The 22,493-nt window shown below is 40.3% G+C and overlaps 1 protein-coding gene across 1 annotated transcript; it reads right to left on the reverse strand.

The window, feature by feature from the left end:
• Positions 1–2,481: 2,481 nt before the first annotated feature.
• LOC142401276 (pterin-4-alpha-carbinolamine dehydratase 2) lies at positions 2,482–22,039 on the reverse strand. Its single transcript, XM_075486629.1, has 4 exons — positions 21,830–22,039; positions 20,963–21,094; positions 5,604–5,684; positions 2,482–2,955 (listed from the first exon to the last, which is right to left on the reverse strand). Exons 1-4 carry the CDS (start codon positions 21,941–21,943, stop codon positions 2,860–2,862), a joined length of 423 nt encoding a protein of 140 aa, XP_075342744.1. The 5' UTR covers positions 21,944–22,039; the 3' UTR covers positions 2,482–2,859.
• Positions 22,040–22,493: the final 454 nt, after the last annotated feature.

Consider the following 22,493-nt stretch of genomic DNA (forward strand, 5'->3'; position numbering starts at 1 on the left):
AATTCACTGGTATTGCTTCCAGACTTAGTTTAACTTAAGGACTGTCTGCATGGGTCAGGGCTGTACAGTTTCACACATGCAGCGGTCGGTCGGTCACAACTCCATTAAACAGACGAATGAATGGTTGGTGAAGAGATCATCTGTGTAATAGTATGTTGGATTGTAAGAATGTGATATACCTTCAGCAGCGTATGTGTGGGACTAAATGGCTTTCACTGCAAAAAAAAGGCTAACGTGTGTAAATTCGACAAATTATATAAATGAATACAAAGTTATGGACTGTGACACAGTTTATATGACATGCAAGGGTTAGAATGAAATTGAAAACATATTGTGATCGAGTAATATCCTCTAGAAAAACAAAATGAAAAGAAAAAATTAAATCAATCTGTGGTGTTTCACAGCAAAATATGCCAAAGGAATGGGAGTTTTTTTTAAAAAAGTTTATTCCTTACCTAAATCATCAAAGGCCTGTACTTTGGGAACAGGCAGTGCACAGTAATGTTTAAATGCAAAGCATCTACATCATAACTGTTATCATGCAAACTTGCCATTATTTTTTGATGAGGTTTCATCCGCACACTTAAGTGAAGGGCATCTGCTTTCATACACATGCAGGAGACAAACTCTGGCACTAGTTGGACAGGAATCAGCTTACTTGTCGCGTGTCCTCATCGTGTGACAAAAGAGATAAACGCAACAAACAAATATCCAACTGTACACCCATAAAGCAGTTAATTATAGCTATTTGTAGAAAGCTTGTGAAAACTGATGCAACAAACCAGTTTTGTGTCTAAACTCTCTCATCCTAAGAGTTTGCTGGTTTGTTTCATTGCACCCACTTCACATTTGTTATCAAAATCAGGGTTATGTGCAACAGACTCCAATTGTTTGGAGTCTTGTTAAGCTAATGAGAAACAGAAATTAAAAGAGGCAAGAGTCTTCAATGTAGAATTAAAGTATTTGTTTAACTGGTGCAGTAACTTTTTATATTTTAGTTTTTGTACAGGTTAAACATATCATACAATTTGGTAATTGGCGAGTTCAGGAGTTTCTTGTAGGTTGATTTTGTAACATCTGGACAGCTATGCTGGATGTTTCCAGATGCTTCCAATCTCTGCTCAAAACTAAGCAAACAAACTGCTGGCCAAGAGTCCATACATGAAAACATGAGGGTGGTATCAATTATCTTACCTCCATATAATAAAGGCCGGCAAAGCCTGGTCTCTAACAAGGTTGTCTATAATCAGAAGTTGGTCTGAACAGTCTTTAGTGTCAACTTTTACACTATGAAGTTAAACAAAGCTGGGAAAGGACGACAGATTTTTTTCTAAAGACCTGGCTGTTCAATACTCCAGGAATTCACTGCGGTCAATATTCTCTGTTAGAGGGACTGTTCCGCAAAGACTCAATTAAAACTTTTATTTGTAATCCCTAAAGATATAAAGGAAGTTACGGGTTTCAGTAAACTAAAAAGTTTACTAAAAGAACACACATTGCTGCAAAAAACATCTGGATGTATTTGAACCTTTCTGAAATTTCCTGTTGAAAGATTACACTAAACCTGAGGATAAAAGAGACGGCAACCCTAAATCATCGGAATTGTGAAGCACAGTGGAGGGAGCATCATGGTTTGGGGCTGCTTTTCTGCATCGGGGTCTGGATGCATTTAAGTTGTTGAGGGAACAATAAACAGAATCTCATCAAATATTTTTACGGGCATGTGTCATGGCACCATAACCTGAAGTTGAGGAGAGCTTGGATGCACTAAAGCTAGATAGTGATAAATCAACAATAGAGTGGTTGAGGTAAGAGGAAAATCTTGTTTAGGAAACAGCAGATCAGAGTCCTCACTATAGACCAACTGAAATGCCAAGGCATAACCTCAAGTGGGCTGATCAATGAAGGCATGCCATAAATACTGATGAACTGAAAGATTTGTAGAGGGGACTGGCCCATCACCCCTTTCATCTTGCAAGCCACACAAATCTCAGCTGCAGGAAACATCTGATGGAGATTGCTGTAGCGAAAGGTGGCTTGTAATGAAAAATGTTAATTTAGGAGGCTTCTTACACATAAATGAAATCAGGAAAGACTAATGATCTTAATTATTCCCCATTTGGAGAGACAGATTTGCATCACAAAAAAAAGCATCATGTGTGAATTATGACTCAAAGGACTCAGAGAAAGGCCATTTATGACACAGTCTTTCTCCTGATTTAACAGTTGTGGTCTTACACTCATCTTATTTGCTGATCTTTTTCTACTGGCAATCCAGTCAGCAAAACACAGGAGCTCTATCTGACTCATGCCTTAACAAATTGTAAATCAAGTAAATCCCCCTACTACTGACTTTGACCTCTTTCCTTGTTTTGCTTCACTCTCCAGAGCCAAAATGAGAACATATGTCCCAGTGCGGGACTCACTGCAGAAAAAGTATCCTCCAGATCACTAGAATGTACTGGACAGAACACTGAGGAGTATTTTACTCAACTTTTAATACCATCTAATAAGAAAAAAAGAAAAGAAAAAAAACTGCAGAAAAAGGGGAAAACAGCAACACAAAGAAGTGAAACCTATCTTTCTGATGGCAATGAAATCAAACATGGAGGAAGGTTTTTTTACACCGTCAGTACAGAGGCAACAGCGTCAAACGAAATCAGTTTTATTTTCACAGAAATCTTGTAGAAAGTATGCTGTACAAAAATACAATTAAAAAAAAAACTTCACTTTATTTAATTATTTTAGACAAAAAAAGATGCATATTGTGCACATCTGAAATAATTATTTCAGAGAGCAGGAACTGAAATTAAGAAAATTAGAAAAACTGGATTAAAGTTTCAGATTGAAGACAAAACATTACATGGAAAGTGCAATTTTGTCAATAAACTTGGCCATTTTGATGTCCCGTTTAGACAGTCCTCCACAGTTGTGTGTAGTCAATGTAATCTGGACCTGTAAAGACATACATACATTTTTTTCAGTCACAATGCAATGAAAATAAATTAATAATTTTTTTTTTTAAAAACCCCACAAGATCTGGGTAGTGACTGAGAGAACAAGATTGCGGATACGAGCAGCTGAAATGGGTTTCCTTCGCAGGGTGGCTGAACTCCATAACGAAAGGAGTCAGCTGAGGTGGTTAGGGCATCTAGTTAGGATCCCTCCTGGTCGCCTTCCATTTGAGGTTTTCCGGGCACGTCCTTCTGGGAGGAGGCCTGAGGCTCATGACTCGCTGGTGGAATTATATGTCCCTTCTGGCCTGTGAACACCTCAGCTTCCCCAAGGAGAAGCTGGAGAGTGTCGCTGGGGAGAGTGATGTCTGGGTTTCCCTCCTGGATCTGTTGGCTCCCACAATGCGACTTTGGAAAAGTCGATGAAAATGGATCGATGGATGGATTCCTTAACGTACTTTCAAGGCATTTAAACGTTTTTCACTGTGCAAAGTTACAATGTTGTCTCTGCTTTCTCACTGCAGAGTTGGTAATAATTTATCAGCAATGAGCTACAGTAAGATGCACTAGTTAGGAGGAGCAAGATCGGGTAACTGAAATACAGTTCTTGATTTACTGGAGGTTGACTTTCTGTTATTTCTAACTGTTCAGCGCGAGTCACTCATTACAACGCAAGCTTTAAAATTGGCAGCAGCCACAGGGCTCCAATCTAATAATTTAATTGTATTTTGCCACCATTTTTAGAGACAGTGCGAGCAAATAGAAACTAGGCACACCAGTGCAACTTGAAAACAGAAGGATCTTCTCATCACCGTATAGCAGGGTGGCCAGAGATATCACTTGTATTTGGTTCCTGTCACTCTTGCTCGCCTCATAGAAGTATTGGTTAATTTTTAAAAATAAAAAAAAAATAAAAATCACTGAGACCCTCTGCACTGCAGCTGTAGCCCCACATTTCTGATGAAGACAGGACCAGGAATGTCATGTAGAACGATTCAAAGACCGTCTCCTCCCAATGTGAAAGATTTGCGTGGTTAACAATGTAAAGATACTGCAAAAAAAAAGAGACATAGTGTGTTTTATGTGGCATTCTCTGAGTGGCCCTACATTTGCAGAGAAAGCTGGTAGTTTTCAAACTCAACTACCAAGTTTAGGCATGAATACTGTGCAACAACACAACAGCAAACTACACCTGCGGTGGGTCTGCTTACAGCATTTGTAAATGAGAAATGTACTAATCAGCCAGCAGAAAGCATTAGGACAATTCAATTCAATACACCATACCAGAATGTGAAGAAAGGGCAGCCACATATTAACGTCAACTGTCACATTCAGACCAGTTTGCTTCTATAAACAGAGTTTAAGTGAATCCCATGAACAGAAAGGACACAACAACAATGCAGTTTGTTATTAGTGGTATTGATGTGCCTACCAATTGACAATGATTACGCTGTCAGCCTGTCCTGAGACAGCAGAGACTATTACACACACTGAAAAAATCTAAATTTCACTTTAGTGTTATGGCTATCTGTGCCCCTTCCTTTGTTGTTGATTGACAAGCGAAAATCATTGGAGAGGGCAGTGCTGTGCCTCCAGTTATGATGTGGTTCGCCGACCAGCAAGTACAAGTTTTGGTTTTGGTTTCTGTGAAGAGACTTGAGGAAACTGCCCACACAAACACACTGAGCCTGGCTGTTGATGCCACATAACATTGCCAGCACACAACTCCCCCCTTAAACCACAAACTCAATCATATTTCACAAAATCCTCTTTCTTTACACCTGCAATGCACACAGAAAGATAATGTCCTGTTATTTGTAAAAAATAAAAAAAAATGAGTATCTAAGGTTTGTTGCCTCCACCAGCTGATGTTTGACTCAACCAATGAGGTTACACCCTGCAGAGAAAGCTTGTAAACATGTCTAAAGACAGCCAAGAAAACAGAGCAGAATGTGATTGAATTTTAGAGAATATTAGCAGCAGCTCCGTAAACAGCAACTATGTTGTCGGGGCTGAACTTAAGTTAGTGTGGGATTTGTGTGTAAGTGTCTGGTGGAAAGTGCTGTGGGGGCTCAGAGACCTGCAGCACTGTTCTGCAGCCACTTTAATAAAGAGTGGATTAGGAGCAGCATTCCTCTCAGAGAGGCCTGGTCCACCACACAGTAACTCAGTGGCTATAGCCTAATGCTGAGAGATTTTCACGGACTGGCTTTGTCATATCAACCACTCCTTTACTCTTGAGGCAGAGAGAGTTTTAAGAGTGTGTGTGCGAGTGCTGATATTTGCAAAAGTTTTCACATGGCAAAACGATGGGATTATAGCGTGAAGCTGTTGTTTTTTTTTTCTCACCCTGACAAATGGAGTGTGTTTCAGGCTTTGAGTGAAGAGCTCCTAAAGACCAGCAATGACTGTTTGACATGAAAAAAATCTGACTTTATCCAGGGTTGATTGTGTCTATAATTTGTTACAAACCAACCAAACCAGGATTGTTAATACAGCAGTATTTCAAACAACCAGCTGGAATAAAACAATCTGATTCCACACGTTAGTACATCTGTAGTTGATACTAAATGAATGAAGCACTGTAAATAACTCTTTAAACTCTATTACACAGTGGGATTTGAGCTATCATTTAGAGATACCCATTACCTTACTATACACATTAAACCACTCCGGGTGATGGTTCATCTTCTCTGCCTGCAGAGCCACCCGTGACATGAAGCCAAATGCCTGTAGAGGGAAGAAAAAGTTTCTATCAAAAACAATAAGAATATTTTTTCCTGCTATTCTTTTACAAACTTTTTGTCTAATCTAACCTCAATATAAGTGGAGATTTAAAAAAAAATGCTAGACGATATAATTCACAGCGTAAAAGTACAAAGTACATTGTGCAAAGAGAAACAAGTGTTAATGTATCACTCATATAAATTAATCTCTGAAGACTTCAACAATATTATCATTTGCATTTACACAGAAAGTTGCTAAGAAAGTTGCTAAATACACCTGGAAACATTTATCTCCTTGCAACAGGATTATTATGTTATTATCGTTAACTTTCACAAACAGGTTTTGAATAGGATTTAAAGTCAAATCCAGTTTCAGAAGACATAAAAATCTGGTTATTTTTATGTAGTTCTCTGGTCTCAGCAGTGACTGATCATAAAAATGCAAAGCACGAATACTAGCTGCTCTAATTAAAATATTTTATGAAATAATTAAAACATTCAAAGAATCCGATTAATGGCTAAGTTTCAATAAGACTGAGTTATTAAGTTCATGTATACACCTTAGTTTGACAAAAAATTGGACCGGATTGGGTTACTCGCAGTGGGATTAAGACCCCGAGATAACGGGGAGATAGACGGTGAAGCACGTGGTGAATTGGATTTTGCGAGATTTTTTCCCAGGGTCGTGACCCGGAAGTCAAAGGAGACGATATTACTGTTGTTGTCGCCGCTATCTGAAAGAAACAAGCAAAGCGTTGGAAAATGCGCTGTTGTGCATCGCGTTTGTGTAATAAGCAGTTCATCACAAACGAAATGTAGAGGGACGTAGCTTCATTTTGCTCTTTGTTCGCCATCTTTATCGAATGCCTGAGATTAGCCGTATTCGGACAGAGCCGTTCTAAGAACGCCATTCTAAGAACAGTCCTCCTCGAATTCCGTTCTGATAACTGCCCTTCCCCAGCGGAACTGTTTCAGTTTGCATTCGCACATGAGTCGGGACCAGGTCGGTACTGATGCGACGCAACCGTCTGCGACAGTGACGTGTTACTTTAGCGCCACAGTCAACAACAAAACAAAACCCGCGAAAAGTAAGGAGAGAAGAAAAAAATACCACCAAGAAGCTAACATTCAATTCATTTCAAATTCAAAATTCAAAAATACTTTATTTATCCCAGAGGGAAATTAAATGTTGATGTAGCTCAATTAAATCAAGGAGTTATTATAGATGCTGATGGCTGTGGGCAGGAAAGATTTCCTGTAGCGGTCCGTTTTGCATCCAAACTGAAGAAGCCTTTGACTGAAGAGACTCTGTTTTCCTATAACAGTCTCATGGAGAGGATGTTCAGGGTTGTCCATAATTCTCTTGATTTTATGCAAAATCCTTCTTTGCATTATTGTCTCCAGAGGTTCCACATTCGTCCTCAGAACAGAACCAGCCTTCTTTATCAGGTTGTTGAGTCTTTTTAGGTCCCTGGTTCTGATGCTGGTCATAACATGGAGAGCGGGGAGGCCACCGTGTTCATGGTCTGCATAATGGTGATATTAATCATGGACGATCACATCGGGCGTCTAACATGGAGGCTGGAAGAGCTCACAGAGAGAGTCAGGAGACGAAGGATGGAGCGCAGGCCATACTTCTTGGTTTCATGAAGGAAGGAGAGCAGAGCGCCGCAGACAAAGGAGACCATGTGTCGGTTTAACTTATTAAACACACGCCGGTTGTGTCTGTGTCGTATGAGGAAACATTTCAGCCGTGACAACATGACAAGTGGCGGAGCTACCAACCACCAAACACCTCCGTCAGATGTGTTCCTATAGAACCCAGAAAAGACCCAGCTGAGGAGAAGGAGCTGAAATGGTTATAGGAACTGAGGGAAATTGTCCCGAGTTCCTGTATGTACGAATGCGGGAGAAAACGGCCCCGTTCCTTAAAAGGTTATAGGAACTGCCAAAGGTTCCTACAGTCCGAATGCGGCTTTTGTTGTTGTTGTTGGTGGTGAAGTGGTCAACCGGAAGTGGCTCTATTAGCAATAGTTGAAATGGGTACAGCGCCACCTATCGTACGGGGGTATGACACGTTTGTGCCAATGATTCCATTTACTCACCGCCATATATACTTGGATAATTGCCCTTGCTCAAATAAGGAGCATAATCCAACTATAGCTATAATCAAATTAATCTCACCATGTAGACCCACTGTGTGTTGCAGCATTAATTTGACTTTCGAACCAGAGAGGACTGAAGAAACCTGAAACTATTCACATTGTAGAGGCTGAACCAAAGAAGCGTTTTCTTAAAAGTGAATTTTGAACTTTTTTTAAGATAAATTTATTGATTGTTGCATCTCTATAATAGTCTTGATGAACCTTGTGTTAAAAGGTTAGTTTTCAGATGTAAAAACAATAAATAAATACATAAATAAAATATGTCAGCACAAATATACACTGTACAAAGAGCAATGCTGCCATCTGAGGCAAGGAGAAGCACAAAAAGGCTTCTGTGCATTTAGAAACACTCCTAAATGTATGTGTGCACACTTCCAAACCAACACCAGGACATGAAAGCATACACACACACAGTCAGGCAAACGTAAATACTCGTCATATTTCAGGTTAGGCATGTGGCTTTCTCCAATCACGGGCCATCCAGGTAGTGATTACGATAATTCTAATTATCTACAAAGAGGAGAGTGAAATCCTCGTCATACTGGTTGGGAGAAGAGGGGGGGGGAAGAAAAAGAAAAAGAAAAAAAATCAGGTAGACCCATTTCAGAGCAATTTCCCACTGCAATCTCAATTAAGCCCCTAAATGCTTCCTCTCTCCCTAATTAAATCAACTGAAATACCATTGTTTACAGCCGCTGCTGCGGCCCCATCCACCACCTGACATGACGAAATACAATTACTTTCACAAAGGAAATTGCGTTTCGTCTTTTTAGTGCAGTGTAGCCATGTTCTAAGACGGCCTGTTTGGTTCCCGTGCAGCGCTATGCATGTAACACGATCGGCAGCTTGATCAAATTGGTTATCAAGGAAACGGTCTCCTGATCAATTTAAGTAATTGACATATTCCTGCATCTTGACCCCAGAGGCACCAATTTAGGGAGCAAGGCGGTCTGCTTTTTCTCAGTGTTCATTGGCTCTAATGGAGATGGTTGAGCAGCCTGTCATGTCAGGTGTTGTCCAAACATGTCTCCTCTCTCAGGACTGAGCTCAGTCTAATCTGCTGCTGGAGAACACAGAGTGACAGATAAAATGATTCAGTGTTAACACTTGAAGGATCCTGCATGTTGTTCCATTACAAAGCACAGTGCTTTTTCCAAAACTCACCTTCTACCCTGGACTCTGTTATGGAACAAAAATTCATCCTCACTCCAAACTGGCTCAGACGTAGGCTATGAATATCTAGATGCTCAGTGCTGTAGTCCATCTACATACTGGACCTTTCGGCCTAAGATTTGACTGATGCTTGTTTCCCCCACGTTAATGCTACTTCACGATTTATGGATGGAGTGGGACTTTGCAGATGCACATGTGATCCTATTCATGCTACAATTTAGGTACAAGTTTCCGATGTCAGCAAACTCCACCCCCAAGTATTAGAATAGCGACTTAAAAACAGCGAAAAAAAAAGATGAATTCTGTGCTGGCAAAACAGCAAGTACACGTCAAAAAAGAAAATAATGCAATGTTTGTGTCCTTACACACCTACTCCTTTAATGATGAATTATAAACGTGTGGGACACAGCTAATATCAGTCATAGAAATGACCCAATTTTGGCTAAGTATTAGCAGTTAGATTTAAAAAAAATAAAAATAAAAACCACCATTCTTGACAGTTGGTATGAGGCGTTTGTGCTGATAGGCTGTGTTTGGTTTTCTCCAAATGTGCTGTGCACCAGATCCTGTCCAAAGCCATTCTGCTATGTTCTTTTAAGAGAAAAGAAGCTTTCTCCAGGCATCCATTCAAAACAAGCCAGACTTGTTCAGTCTCTTTCTAATTGTACTGTCATTAACTTTAACATTTAACATGCTAACTGAGGCCTGTAGAGACTGATGTAGCTCTTGGTCATTTAAAAGAAACAAACATTCCCTTTAAGCTTACTTTGTATGATAGCTGAATTCTGAGGAAGGTTCATTTGTAGACAACATGAAGTTGTCTACGAAAAAGCCTTTTATGACAGCAGCAACATGCAAGTTTTTGGGGGGGTTTTTTGTGTGACAAGTGAACAATGCTGACTCCTAAAAAGGTAAGAGTAGATGCTTATATGATCTATGTTATGGTACTTGAATTAAGTGTTTCTTCATTAAAAGAAGGACAAAGGTGTACACTGACAGCTTGTCTCGTTGGAAAAGGGTTTTTATCTCTGTCTCTGAATGGCTTTGGCAAGAGTTTGATTCACCAACTAGCTCCACATGTTGATCCAATTTGTTGATGCTAGTCTACAAAACATTAATACATCATGTGACATTAATAGGCAAATGGTTAACTTTATTCCTGGTAGAGACAAACATGTGCGACGAACAGGTGTTTTTTCTTCTCCAATGCAGGAACAATTATCTTTAACGCTTCATGTTTGCCAACTGGGTCACAACAATAGACATCAACATCACAATAACAGAGTATACTTACTAACATTACAACAGGGCTGCAGCTGCAAACATCACCATCACATCTGTACATGTTTTCATAGATTTCTAGACTTGGCAGCTTCTAGACTGGGCCAATAACTGGTCACTTCAACTTAGTTTGATTGCAAGAAGTAGATTTTCTTCCAAAGCCATCTTATGACAAGATCAAGTTAGCCAATAAATAGGAAGAATGATGTATTAGTACACAAATAAAAGTACATTGTATATCCGCTTTGAGTCTGTTGAATTAACAGTGCATAAACGCCAACCAGAGCTTTAATTTATTTTCCAAACTTATGACTGCTGCGCTCCACTGTTTTTATCATGAGAAGTGTCTCACCTGAGTCTCACAGAGTAAAATGCAATTTGTAGCAGAAAGAAACATGAAACATAAGTTGACAGTTGAGTAACACAAATCCTGAGAAAAGAACTCATGTTTCAGGAGGGAAGCGGCACGGAAAGCAGTGATCTCTGACTACAAATGAATTTAAGTTTAATATCTGCAAAAAAAAAAAAAAACTTAATCCCTAAAAATCCCAGTGAAATCATGCCCTACATCAGCCTTTGCTCATAGGTGGTGGTGCCTCGGGGCAGTAAGCATAGCAGCAGAACACAATGCAGGCAAAGTGGCAGCGCTACGCCCATCTGTCACCTGTGGGTCATCTCAACACCCTCCACTTGGGCCAAAAAGAAAATAAAACCACCCCTACACTCCCATTCAATGTGTCAGGAAAGGTCAAGGGCTCTCCTTCTCAAACTGCTTTGTTTACCCGATTTGTATTGTATGAGCAACACTTCTTGAAGCCAACAGGTCAGACAGCCAATCGGCTATCCATCCTTTCAGCCAGCCGTTGTCTCCAACAGGCCCAACAAGCTGTAGCTGTCAGAGTCAGATAATTTGACATGACATTACACAGGCCCCCCATCTGAAATAATCAGAAACACCCGACAGCAGAGCCCCGGTATGCCCCTTTCCCCCCACCACACACCGGCTTTTGAGTTGCCATTTTGTGCTATTACAGCATGATTGTCATACAACACTAGATGAGACAATTTGATGTTGGAGCGACGTGGTGTTCTCGCTCTCAATGCAGCTGTGGGCTGAAATACAGGACTCAGTTTCAAACACATGTGTCTGTTATTTACAGATCTGCTTTCCACCGCCGCGCGGTCCAAGGGCTTAGAAATGCCTGCTCTGCCTTGCCAGGACTAAGTGCATGCAGATTGTGCCTACTCTTGTTAGCCTCTGACAGACACATTCACACTGTAGGCATGTACAAACGCACGCATGCAAACTTCACCAGCATATGCAAACACATGAAGACAAGCCGTTTTCCTCCATTACACACCACCACAACTACCCGATGATTACCCTGCGAGGCCCATCATCTCCCACATTGGTGTTAGCCTCCTAGAAAACCTTCGCTGCTCTGCAGCGAAAAGCAAGAACAACATAATTTGAATGGTAGTGGTTGTGGTGATTGTCATGATCATGATGATGACCACGCCTCTTATGTCTCATTTCTCTTCTTTCCCTAACAGCTCTTCAAAAGCTTCCAGCTGGCTGGGCAAGGCTGCCCGCTAAACTGACATGTAATTTAAAGCAACGTATCAAATAATGATGAGGCAAGACTTCCAAGTCTAAAGCTCTTTCATGTAGTAGGCAGGACTTTGCTGGCCATGTGAAACATCAGCAGTATTAATCTTCTCAAATTAACATTCTTACAGTTGAGAAACACAAAGAGATTCACTTTTGAACTCTAATAAAGAGGAAATGCATTCTGCCACATTGTGAACACACATTTAGTGACTAACATCATGTGTAACAACTCTTCACGCATGTCAGCTCCTATTTATGTAACAAGTGTCATGTAATGCTTAGGCATAGGGTTAAGGCCAACTTTCAAACCCCTCATTAAACGCAGGGTTACCAGCAAGGGCTTAAAAAGACACTGGTCTCGTCAAAAGGCAGCAGACGTCAGGGCCATCTTAGCTTACCCGTGGTCTGATAGGTAGATTATCTAACCAACTCCAACTTGGGTGCCACACCCTCCAGCCATTTTCACAGAATGAGATGAATGCAGGCTGCTTCTAGTTCCCAGGGAGACTTCCATTTTGGAGACGGAGATGGGAACTGAACACCGCTGAGCCGATTAACTGGCCTCTAACTCTGAGAAAGGGATATGGTCGGAACACTTGTGTAGGGGTTAGAATGTATACAAATGTGAACATACCAAGGTGCACATGATTTAGCTGGCAGTTTTGCGAGCTATCAAATATCTGGATCATTTGGAAAAATTCAGAAGAATATCTACTTTATTTTTTCTCCCAAATATATTTGTCATACAGGAACACCAAAACACTAACTAAGATCTGTTAGGAGCGCAGCAGTTAAAACATACTCATTGAATTAAACACAGAGCGCACTCAGAAAAAAAAAATTGATTGATTGATTGATTGATTGATTGATTGATTGTGGGAATATAAAACTGATTATCCATAAGAGGTGGACCTGCTTCATAGGTTGGATGCCAAACAAGCGTCACTGTCAGCACAATAAGCCGTCAGTCTAATGCTGCGTGTACACCAAGAGCGACCTACGCTACCTGAGCACCGGAAATCATTATTTCTCTATGGAGGGTGAGCTAACTGGGCAACCAGAGCGGATTCGCCAGTGGCGAAGAGAACTGAGCTAACAGAGCGGATTCCAGCGATTAAACTCAAGCTAACTTTATGGTAATGAGCTATGACGCGGTTCGGCGAAAACCAATGACAGTCCACAGATTGTAGGGGTCCGACAATCCGCGGGGTTCGCGGAAACAGACGTGTAAACTTTGGTTCCTATCCAAACAATAGTCGTTTAATCCTGAGACTGTTGCAATGCCGTGTCGAGTGCTTCAATACAATAGTGTAGTAATGCATACCTTTCTCACTGCAATTAAGTTTTATTTTGGATTATTTCGGATTTTATTTCGAATTTAGTTTATTTTTCACAGCTGCCTCTGCTATTCCTGCTCTTCTCAGGTGTACCTAATGTAGTTTTACATAATTTGTAACGTGATGTATATCTTGTATAACAAATTGTAAATAACAACACGTTTATTTGTGTCCCTACCCTCTCTTTTCTCATGTTTTTTTTCGCGGGGGTGCTGCACAGCTACCAGGTAGCGTAGGTCGCTCTTGGTGTACACGCAGCATTACCCTGCATTCATACTGTGTGTGTGGACGAAGCAGGAGAAGGATGGCTCAGAGTTCGGTTTACACAGGGGCTCAGTTTTAGTTGTAGGACAACTTATTCAACACAAGCAGACCAAGGCCCTTAACGAGAGGCAGAGGCTTGAAGGAGATTTGGAGGAGAGGGAGGCCCCAACTGAATATAAAATGAGGGGAGGGGATGATCAGCCTCCAAGAACGGAGCAAATAGAGCAGAGGAACACTGCACTTCTCTCGTGTTCTGTGCTGTTTGTAATGCAGTTATTGTCTGTGGTGAACTGGGGCTTCAGCAACAGCTTCTCTTGCAATATTTTATTTTATTTTTTGCAAACTGCATTAAGGAACGAGTATGTCAAATCCATCCATCCATTTTCTATACCTGCTTTATAATGCTAAGGGTCCTGAGGAAGCTGTAGAATATCCAAACTGTCATAGGGCAAGAGGCAGGGTACAGTCTGGACAGGTCAACAGTCCATCGCTGAGCTCACTCAGTAGACAAACAACCACACATGCTCACATACCAATGGTCAATTTACAATCAACAGTTAACCTAACATTCAAGTGGAGAACTAGGAAAAAACCCACGCAGGCACACAGAGAAAATGCAAACTCCACACAAATTCAAGCTGAGAACCTTCTTTCTGTGAGGTGAGGATACTAACCACAACATCAGCGTTCTACCAAGTATGTAAAGTGTGCAAGTATAATGTTGGCACTATATACGTGAATATGAATGAAGAAACACAGCCTAACTACATGTAGGGAATGACTGATGTAAATGTTGGATGGAAAATAATAAACTCTATTGCTGAATTTAGAAAAGTATCCAATCAAACCATTAATTCTATTAAATCTTACATTCTCTACTGTTGATATCATTTTAATATGATTTTATTATGAAATATTCATGTGCACAGTGCTAATACACAATAAACTGGTTTGGTATGACATCATGTTTCATATATTATGTATTGTACAGTAACTGAGCTGTTGTAAATTTAAACTCAGCCTTTTAAGTAATGTTTAGCACTAGCTCACCTAAATTAATTAGGTAAACATATTGACAAGGAGCAGAAATAAGGATAAAGCTAAGTTTTCATTGTCAATTAATTTGTTAATCAATGAGTGAATTAACTCAAATTAAAAAGTCTTTTGAATATCAGAAATATATTCATTAAACTGTATTTTTCAGTAAAGAACGTTGAATTTACAAGTTGCCCTCCTTTAGTTAAGACAAGATTTATTGACTTTGCTAGTTAGACTGGAAATAATAACTGGCCATTTTTCCATCTTAAAAACGCAGCTTTTGAAAGATGTTTTCATTGTTGCACGACTAAATATTTGTGGCGAAAGAAGGAATGCCATCATTGTCAACCTCAGCTAACATACCACAGCAGTTGAGCATGCACAGCTCACCTCTCCTTTACATGCCTCCTCTTAAGGCTACTCTTTTCACTTGTGTCGCATGAATGTTTCAGCCTCATCCACCAAAATGTTTAGCAGATGGTCATCTGTAAACATACACAGCATAAAGCTTTGTGCATAAACAACATCAGTGACTGCAACTTAAAAATACACACAATTCAAACCAGAATTTACGGTATTAAAGACAAGCACATGCAGAGATGTTTCCACATGTGATTGCAGGGATTCGCACTAACCAAAATGACTTTAAATAGAGGATTCCACCTCTCAGACCTGATTAAATACTCTCAACTTGACAAGGAAAAAAAAAAAAAATAATCACTCGCCGTAACTTCTCAAGACTACTGCCACAAACAACAGATTGTGTACACACAAGCCGCCGATAGATGACTGACCTTGTAATGACATCATAACACTTTCCATTCACTGTAATCAATGAAAAATAAACTAAAAAAAAAAGCAAGTGCAGCAGTCATATTCCTTTTAACTTAATTTGCAGCTCAGCTTTACCTCAGACTGCTGCAGTGGGTTTACAGACAGTAATGGGTACAACTCTACCGCCCCCTAGAGTACATAGGAGGAAGTGTTCCTACACACAGATGGTGGATTTGTTATTCTCATTATAAACTCTTGGGGATTCGATTTCTTCAAGCCCATCACTTGTAGATAAGTGGCAAATGGAAATCAGCCAGCATGTCACTCCTCATCTCCACTCCCCTTCAGTAAAAGCCCTTTAAGTACAAGCATGAAAAACGAGCTAGAGAGTTTGTGAAAATACATCAGAGAATTGGTGGGGTGTCTGGAGAGAGAATAAAAGAGAGTGAAAAAGAGGAGCAGAGAGACAGACAGAGAGTAGCCAACATGTAAAATTGGAACAACATGAGCTCATTTCCCAATAACACGGGGTACAGAATAGGAATGAGAGACAAAGAGTGAAAGGCAGCGATAGGGAAAGGAGGCGACAAGAAATGCAACAAGCAAGAAAGAAAGAAAGAAAAAAAGAGAGCTAAGCCCATCTACCAAAGGGAATGATGAGGCTGTTAGTGGTTTGTGAACCAGATGAGACATTTTAACCAATTTGATTGTTTGTGAAGGAAATCATTCTGATCAAAACCCTAATTGCTGCCAACTGGTTGCCTGGCTTGTCTCTGAGTAATGCAGCCTGACGTGTTGGGGTAAGAGGAGAGTCTTTAGAGCTGGGAGGTACAGATGGGGAAGGTCGGCGCTCGCCCTCTGACTTCAAACACGGGGAAGTGTAAAAACAGACTGCTTTAGCGGCTAAAACAACTAACGACAGGATTAAAGGAAGTCCGCTAAGTGGCCATGAGACATTGCAGTTTACTTCACTCAAGTGGATAAATAAAAAATAAAAAATATTTGTAAGGCTATTTGCAGTAGAGACAAGGTAGAGCCTGATGAAGGACTTCTGGCAACAAAAACGCTAAGAATGTAGTGTAAATGGCACCTAATTTTGTTTATGGTAAATGATGGAGTTCTGTCGCTCTACATTTTGTGCTTTTATTTTGAAGAGCACCGCTCTTCTACTGCTACTTCCTCTTATTGCTGACGCTAGACTTTCTGCTTCCGTCTCATCATAACGACAAGTGCACGTTGGTCCAGAGTTGGTAAAAACATGAGAACACATTAATTACTTATCACATTCTGTGTTGAAACTTGTGAAAGGTATTTTATTGTGCTTCGCTCCGTGTTTTGTGTCACATGCAAAGACTGGCTGCTAGCAGACTGAGCTCAAACTTAGTGCCCTTGGAAGCAGAAGGAGGTAGGAGGAGACAAATGGTGTACAGTATTCGTCAAAACGAGTGATTTAATTCATTTGAGACAAAATGCAAAATGCTGCCGCACGTCTTTTAACTGGCACACGTAAATATGAGCATATTTCCCCCATTTTAGCTTCACTTCACTGGCTGCCCGTACATTTTAGGAGCAGTTTTAAAATTCTTTTATTTACTTTTAAATCCCTCAATGGTCTCGCACCAGCCTACCTCTCTGAGCTGCTACAGCCCTATAAACCCTCCCGCTGTCTCAGGTCAGCTGATCAGCTGCTCCTGAGTCTACCAAAAACAAAGCAAGCTCAGAGGTGACCGTGCCTTTGCTGTGGCGGCTCCTAACCTGTGGAACAATCTGCCTTTCCACGTCAGACAGGCTTCCTCTCTGTCTGTTTTTAAATCTCATCTTAAAACGTATCTCTTCTCCCTGGCTTTTGACACGATGTGAGATGTTGAAATGTGAAATTGCTATTTTTAGTATTATTATTGTTTTAAATTTATATTGCTGTTTTGTGCCTTTTAATTTATTCTTGTATTTTATTCTTTTAAATTTTCTTTGTTTTTCTTTGTATTTTATTTCTTTTTGTACAGCACTTTGGTCAACTGATGTTGTTGTAAAGTGCTTTATAAATAAAATTGGATTGGACAAAAGGAAATAGTCATTATTATATTATTTTCAATTAGAGCTGTAACTCATAACAGCTTAAAAGGTTAATTTCATGCAAAAATGAATTACTCCAATGAATTACAAAAATGAATTACTTAAGTAATGAATTAATTAATTATTCATTTAAGCTTAAAATGTAAACATGGTTCTATGCATTATCTGTGAAATATGGTGCTATGGCATTTGTATTTTTTGTGTCCATTTTATAGTTTTCACGGTGTCAAAATAAGGAGAGAATTAAAGCATTTTGTGTGATTAATCCAAGTGGGCCGCTACATGGAGTACATATCTGTGGGTGAATAATCTAATCTGAAGGTTCACTCACTAGTTTTTTTCTGGAGCTTTAAATCATATCACACAACTTTAACAACAGGCCACACACATTCATAACTCTCTGTGTTTAAGGACTTCTTATGTTTTGAGAATCACAATGACACCGAAGCAAGTTCTACTTACAGGGGAAGGCTGTGAGATACATTCAAATGATCTGGAAAAGCACAGTAGGCTAATTCTTGAGTTTAGAGCCTTGTTATAAAAAAACATAGTTCAAGCTGGTATTATCAATGGGCCTCATGCAACAACCGTTCGTACGAACAGATTTGTTCTTAAATCATGCGTACGAGTGATTTAAGAGAATTTGCACATTCAACAATCTATTCGTATTTTACGTTTTCTTTCAGGAACGAACAGAATTTACGAGTCATCCACACCTGTCGTAGGAGTTTCGTAAAATAGTCCGCTGTTATTCGAATCAAGTTTGCTTGACTAATGGATTGTATATTTAATTACTTTGAAGCAAACATAAATAAATATATCCATTATACCCCATAATGATGCTGACATTATTCTGTTTGAGTTAAATTATGCACTAATTGAAGGTTAATTTGACTCTGACCTTTGACAAGGTCAATGGGAAGTGTAACCGGCGGCTGACTTTCTACTTTTGGATGCCGTCAGGCTCTTGGAAGAGACCGTGTAGATATTCTTGATGAGACAGACGAATGGCTGACATCACGATTTAGATTGCCAAGGACTGTGCTGCTGCAAATATGCAGCTTGCTAGAGCTCAAACTCCAGAGAGAAACACGCCGATCAAACCCAATTCCACCACACGTCCAGGTCCTCACCACCCTTGGATTTTTGGCCACTGGAACTTTTCAGAGGGAGATTGGAGACAGATCGGGGGTGTCCCAGTCCTCTGTGAGTCATGCGCTCCCCTTGGTCATCAAAACTCTCATCAGTTTATCACCCATGGTACATCAAATTCCCACACACCGCTGTCCAACATGTACAAATCAAGAGGGACTTTCATGCCTTGGCTGGACTGCCAAACATAATCAGAGCAATAGACTACAAACATATACGCATTGAAGCACCCATGCCCCCTCATGGACCACCCAAACAAAGTGCCATCATGATGAGGCAACAACTGATTGCACGGCTTTAGTTGCCGTCATCGAGCGCCTGGCCATGGAGAGACATTTTTGGGTTTTTTTAAAGCCATTTTTTATATCAAACCTTTTCTTCTTTATTTCGGTGACATTACGAACTACAGGTGACACAGAATTAACACCACTCCTAATTGCTTCCCATTTCTTCGCTTTAGCAGGTCCCGTAATTCCACTGCTGACACTGCTAAAAATGACAGATTTTCCTTTTTGGATCTCTGAAAGCAGAACTTCAGTCTCAGAGCCCCTAAAGTTGTTCTTTTTGCGCCTTGATGCCATTCTCATGACTCAACACTCAACACTTCCTGGTACAGGAGAGAGGAAGCGCAGTCGTATATGGTATTATTTAGGATGTGGAGTATGCAAATTTACTGTGCACGTGCACTTAAATACGCACGGGTGGCATTCATCATTTACGCAGGTCGTTCACTTTTTTCAAAGTTAAGAGCGTTTGTTGAATCTGACGTGGCGTGTTCGTACGAGACCTTCGTACGAAAAAAAGTGAGAAATTTAGAATAAAAATACGAAAATGTTCTTGCATGAGGCCCATTATTACTATACATGAAGCCCAGAATTACTATAACTTCTGGTGCAATTCATGCTAATGATTCTTGTTTCTTTGTTTCTAGGTTTTTACAATTTCATGCAATGCATCACCATAACATGGAATGAAAAGCAATCCAAAGCATTCCTTAAAGTGCAGTTTTTAAATGGTGCATATGGCTCTCCTGATTTAACATGTATCTTATTTATTCCTGTCTGATCTAGCTGTATGGTTATGCTGCCGTTCGCACTGAAGCCCTGCAAGAAGGTTATTTGATCGAACTTGCTGGTCAGATTGGGCTGTTCTGAGTTCAGTTTGAATGTTCTCTCTGTGCCTTTGTGGGTTTTCTCCAGCTGCTCTGATTTCCATCCACAGTCCGAACACACACATAAAAGGTAAGTTGTGATTCTAAATTGGCTGTAGGTCTGAGTGTGCATGCTTGTCCTTTTATCTGCAGTAACTGGACTGTCCAGGTTGCTCTCGCTGGGTCAGCTGGGAAAGGCTCCAGCCTCCCACAACCTGGAACAGGATGATGCGAGTATAGAGGATCGATGTGTGGATGAATGGATGTTTCTGATTGAAATATTACCTACATATTGTCTTTGGGTGGATTTGAGAAGCATCAGAAAGAGTTCCCGTTAATAACAAGCAAACGATGCACAGATTTTATGTATAGGGCACATGTCTCAGAAGCAATGTCCAGAGCCTGAACTATCCACATCTGATTAAAGCTGGATATCAAACTACTGAGTACTGACTGAATATGTCTGATGCAATGATGTCAGTAGTGTCCGTAGTGTCCGTCCTAATTCTCGTCAAACATACCTTCAATCAAAGTACAACAACATCTAGCTGAAGACCAACAGCTTTCCACTACAACAAAAACTAACAACAGCTTCTTCACCACAACCTTTACTGGCTGCCTGGCATCAAAATGTTCAACTACCAAAGCAGACATTAGCTCCTGTCTGTGTGCGGGTGATGTGTGGCTAATGTAATTATGATAACTGCGTTGACTGAGAGTATTATCTCAGAGTTAAGATATACCTATCAAACATTTTATTTGCATTTGTAGCTTCAATCAAAGTCTCACCAGACATTTCAATGAGCAAATATTTTCTGCGACATCTGATGCTTTAATAGCAGTGTGTTCATCTCTGTGAACATCTCCTCATCTTCCAATAGTTGCAGCAACTGCTGAGTCACATCAACACTGCTTCCACCTAAAACAATGACCTACTACTTTGTATGTATTTATACATAGTGTTTGCAAATGTTAAAGGGACAGTGTTGTAGAATCATACCATTCATTTAACCATTCACAGAAACCCATGTGGCAGAGCTGCATCATGGGATTTGAGTTTTCCCTGTGGACACTTCACTTGAACAGGAGAAAGTTCAGACTACCAACCCTGCAATAAGTGGATGATCTTCTATGACCAGCCTATATATAAATTACAGTGCTTATGTGAAATGTTTTATGAAAGTGACCAAAAGAAAAACCTAAATAACCTCAGAGGTCCAACATTTGCTATAAATAAGTCAGATGTAACACAAATACACAAACCTGATTAAAGGTTTTAAAGTGCAGCTCCTTAAAGATAGCATCGCGATCCTCCACTTCCATCCACCCTGTGGCCCTGAGCTCCATCACCAGCTGGTCCCGGTCTGCAGGGGAGAGCCAATGGGAGTCTGACGACTGTAGACAACAAGGAATCCCCATTTATCGACATATCTTTTTGCACCATTCAAACCGGTGCATTCAAACTGGCTATTTCCATTATCAATTGTGGTTCTTGGGTTTAATTTTTTTGATAATCTGTTGGTATATAATTCAATGTGCTTATTAACCCTTTACTGCAAATGTGAGACCACTGCTCTCAAGCTGTGCCTTTACTTTTAGATAACGCTGACGCAGATACCTGGATGCTATTTGTGCTGCGTCCGAAAGGCGGCAGTGTTTTTACTAAAGATCAGAAACCTACCAACGCTAGCTTAAACAAGCTGGTGCTCAGTTTTTATTTTAGTTACAGTCAGCCTGACTGGTCAGGTATTCATGTTTTTTGTCACTCTTCGGTTTTTGCCTTTTTCATTAAAAAATAAATAAGTGAACATACCAAACTTGCTTATAATTTCTAACTTGCTAAATTCGAATTAATACACACCAAGTAGCAGCAAACGTGTGGAAAAAAACGTAATTTAAACGGAAGTCAATTAAAAAAGTTCTCACTTAACATTTTCATTATTTCTTTAAACGTCAGCTTTTCTCATCGCACGAGCTCAATGCGGCTGTCGCTAACGGTTTTCGTCTCAATCAGTGCCTGGTTTATCTAATGAGCAAACGTCGTTATAAGAGTCTAACTTTCATATAGAGCGTATACAACATGCTTTTGAATGGGAATGTTAAAGGGCCGGCTGTCATCGCAGCACTCACCATTTTAGACGAGTGGCTCCTGGAGAGCGGAGGACCTCTCAGGCTGCTCAGCCGAGACAAACGGCTGCAGGGCCATGAGCTGGCCGTCCTGAGGCTAAACATTAACCCAAACATAACCAGCGTTTGGTCAGCTGTGCTCGTTCTCCACTCGCTTATTTGGTTACCTGTGTGTCCTCAGCCCTGTCCCGTTCCGCCAGAGCTGTTTAGCTCACTGCCTGATTAAAATGATTCACGTTCCAAAGGGAGTTTGCCAAACTGGCAGACCCCGATCAGGGACTGATAGACCAACCTGCTGCATGCCAGATCTCTGGTCACTGATTATCACGGAAAACAGTTATATTCACTGTTAGTTATTAAAGCCTAAATTGTGAGCAAAGACCACTTTATCTCAATTAAAGATAACTATATATAAGATGATAATTTTTCAGAAATCGTAATTCATGTGTTATGGAACTATTCTATTGGAGGGACTGTTGTCTATTGAAGCAGGGTCTCATATGCATATTATAGTATTGCATTAACAACATAACCACATCAAAAGATAAAGCGTTTCGCAACTGTTTGCAGGTAAACGTAGTTGAATTTATTCCCTCAACAGAGTTCATCTGCTGTGTTGAGAACTGCAAAACTCTGTTAAACGTGAATGTGTGACCAGCTTAACGTA

This window comes from Odontesthes bonariensis, chromosome 16 (assembly GCF_027942865.1).
Source record: "Odontesthes bonariensis isolate fOdoBon6 chromosome 16, fOdoBon6.hap1, whole genome shotgun sequence".
Classification (NCBI taxonomy): domain Eukaryota; kingdom Metazoa; phylum Chordata; class Actinopteri; order Atheriniformes; family Atherinopsidae; genus Odontesthes; species Odontesthes bonariensis.

Coding starts and splice junctions, on each gene's coding strand:
- LOC142401276 (XM_075486629.1), bottom strand. CDS start 21,943: ATGTTTGGGTTAATGTTTAGCCTCAGGACGGCCAGCTCATGGCCCTGC. Junction 21,095..21,829: donor GGAGCCACTCGTCTAAAATG/GTGAGTGCTGCG, acceptor TGTTGTCTACAG/TCGTCAGACTCCCATTGGCT. Junction 2,956..5,603: donor GGTTTAATGTGTATAGTAAG/GTAATGGGTATC, acceptor ATGTCTTTACAG/GTCCAGATTACATTGACTAC.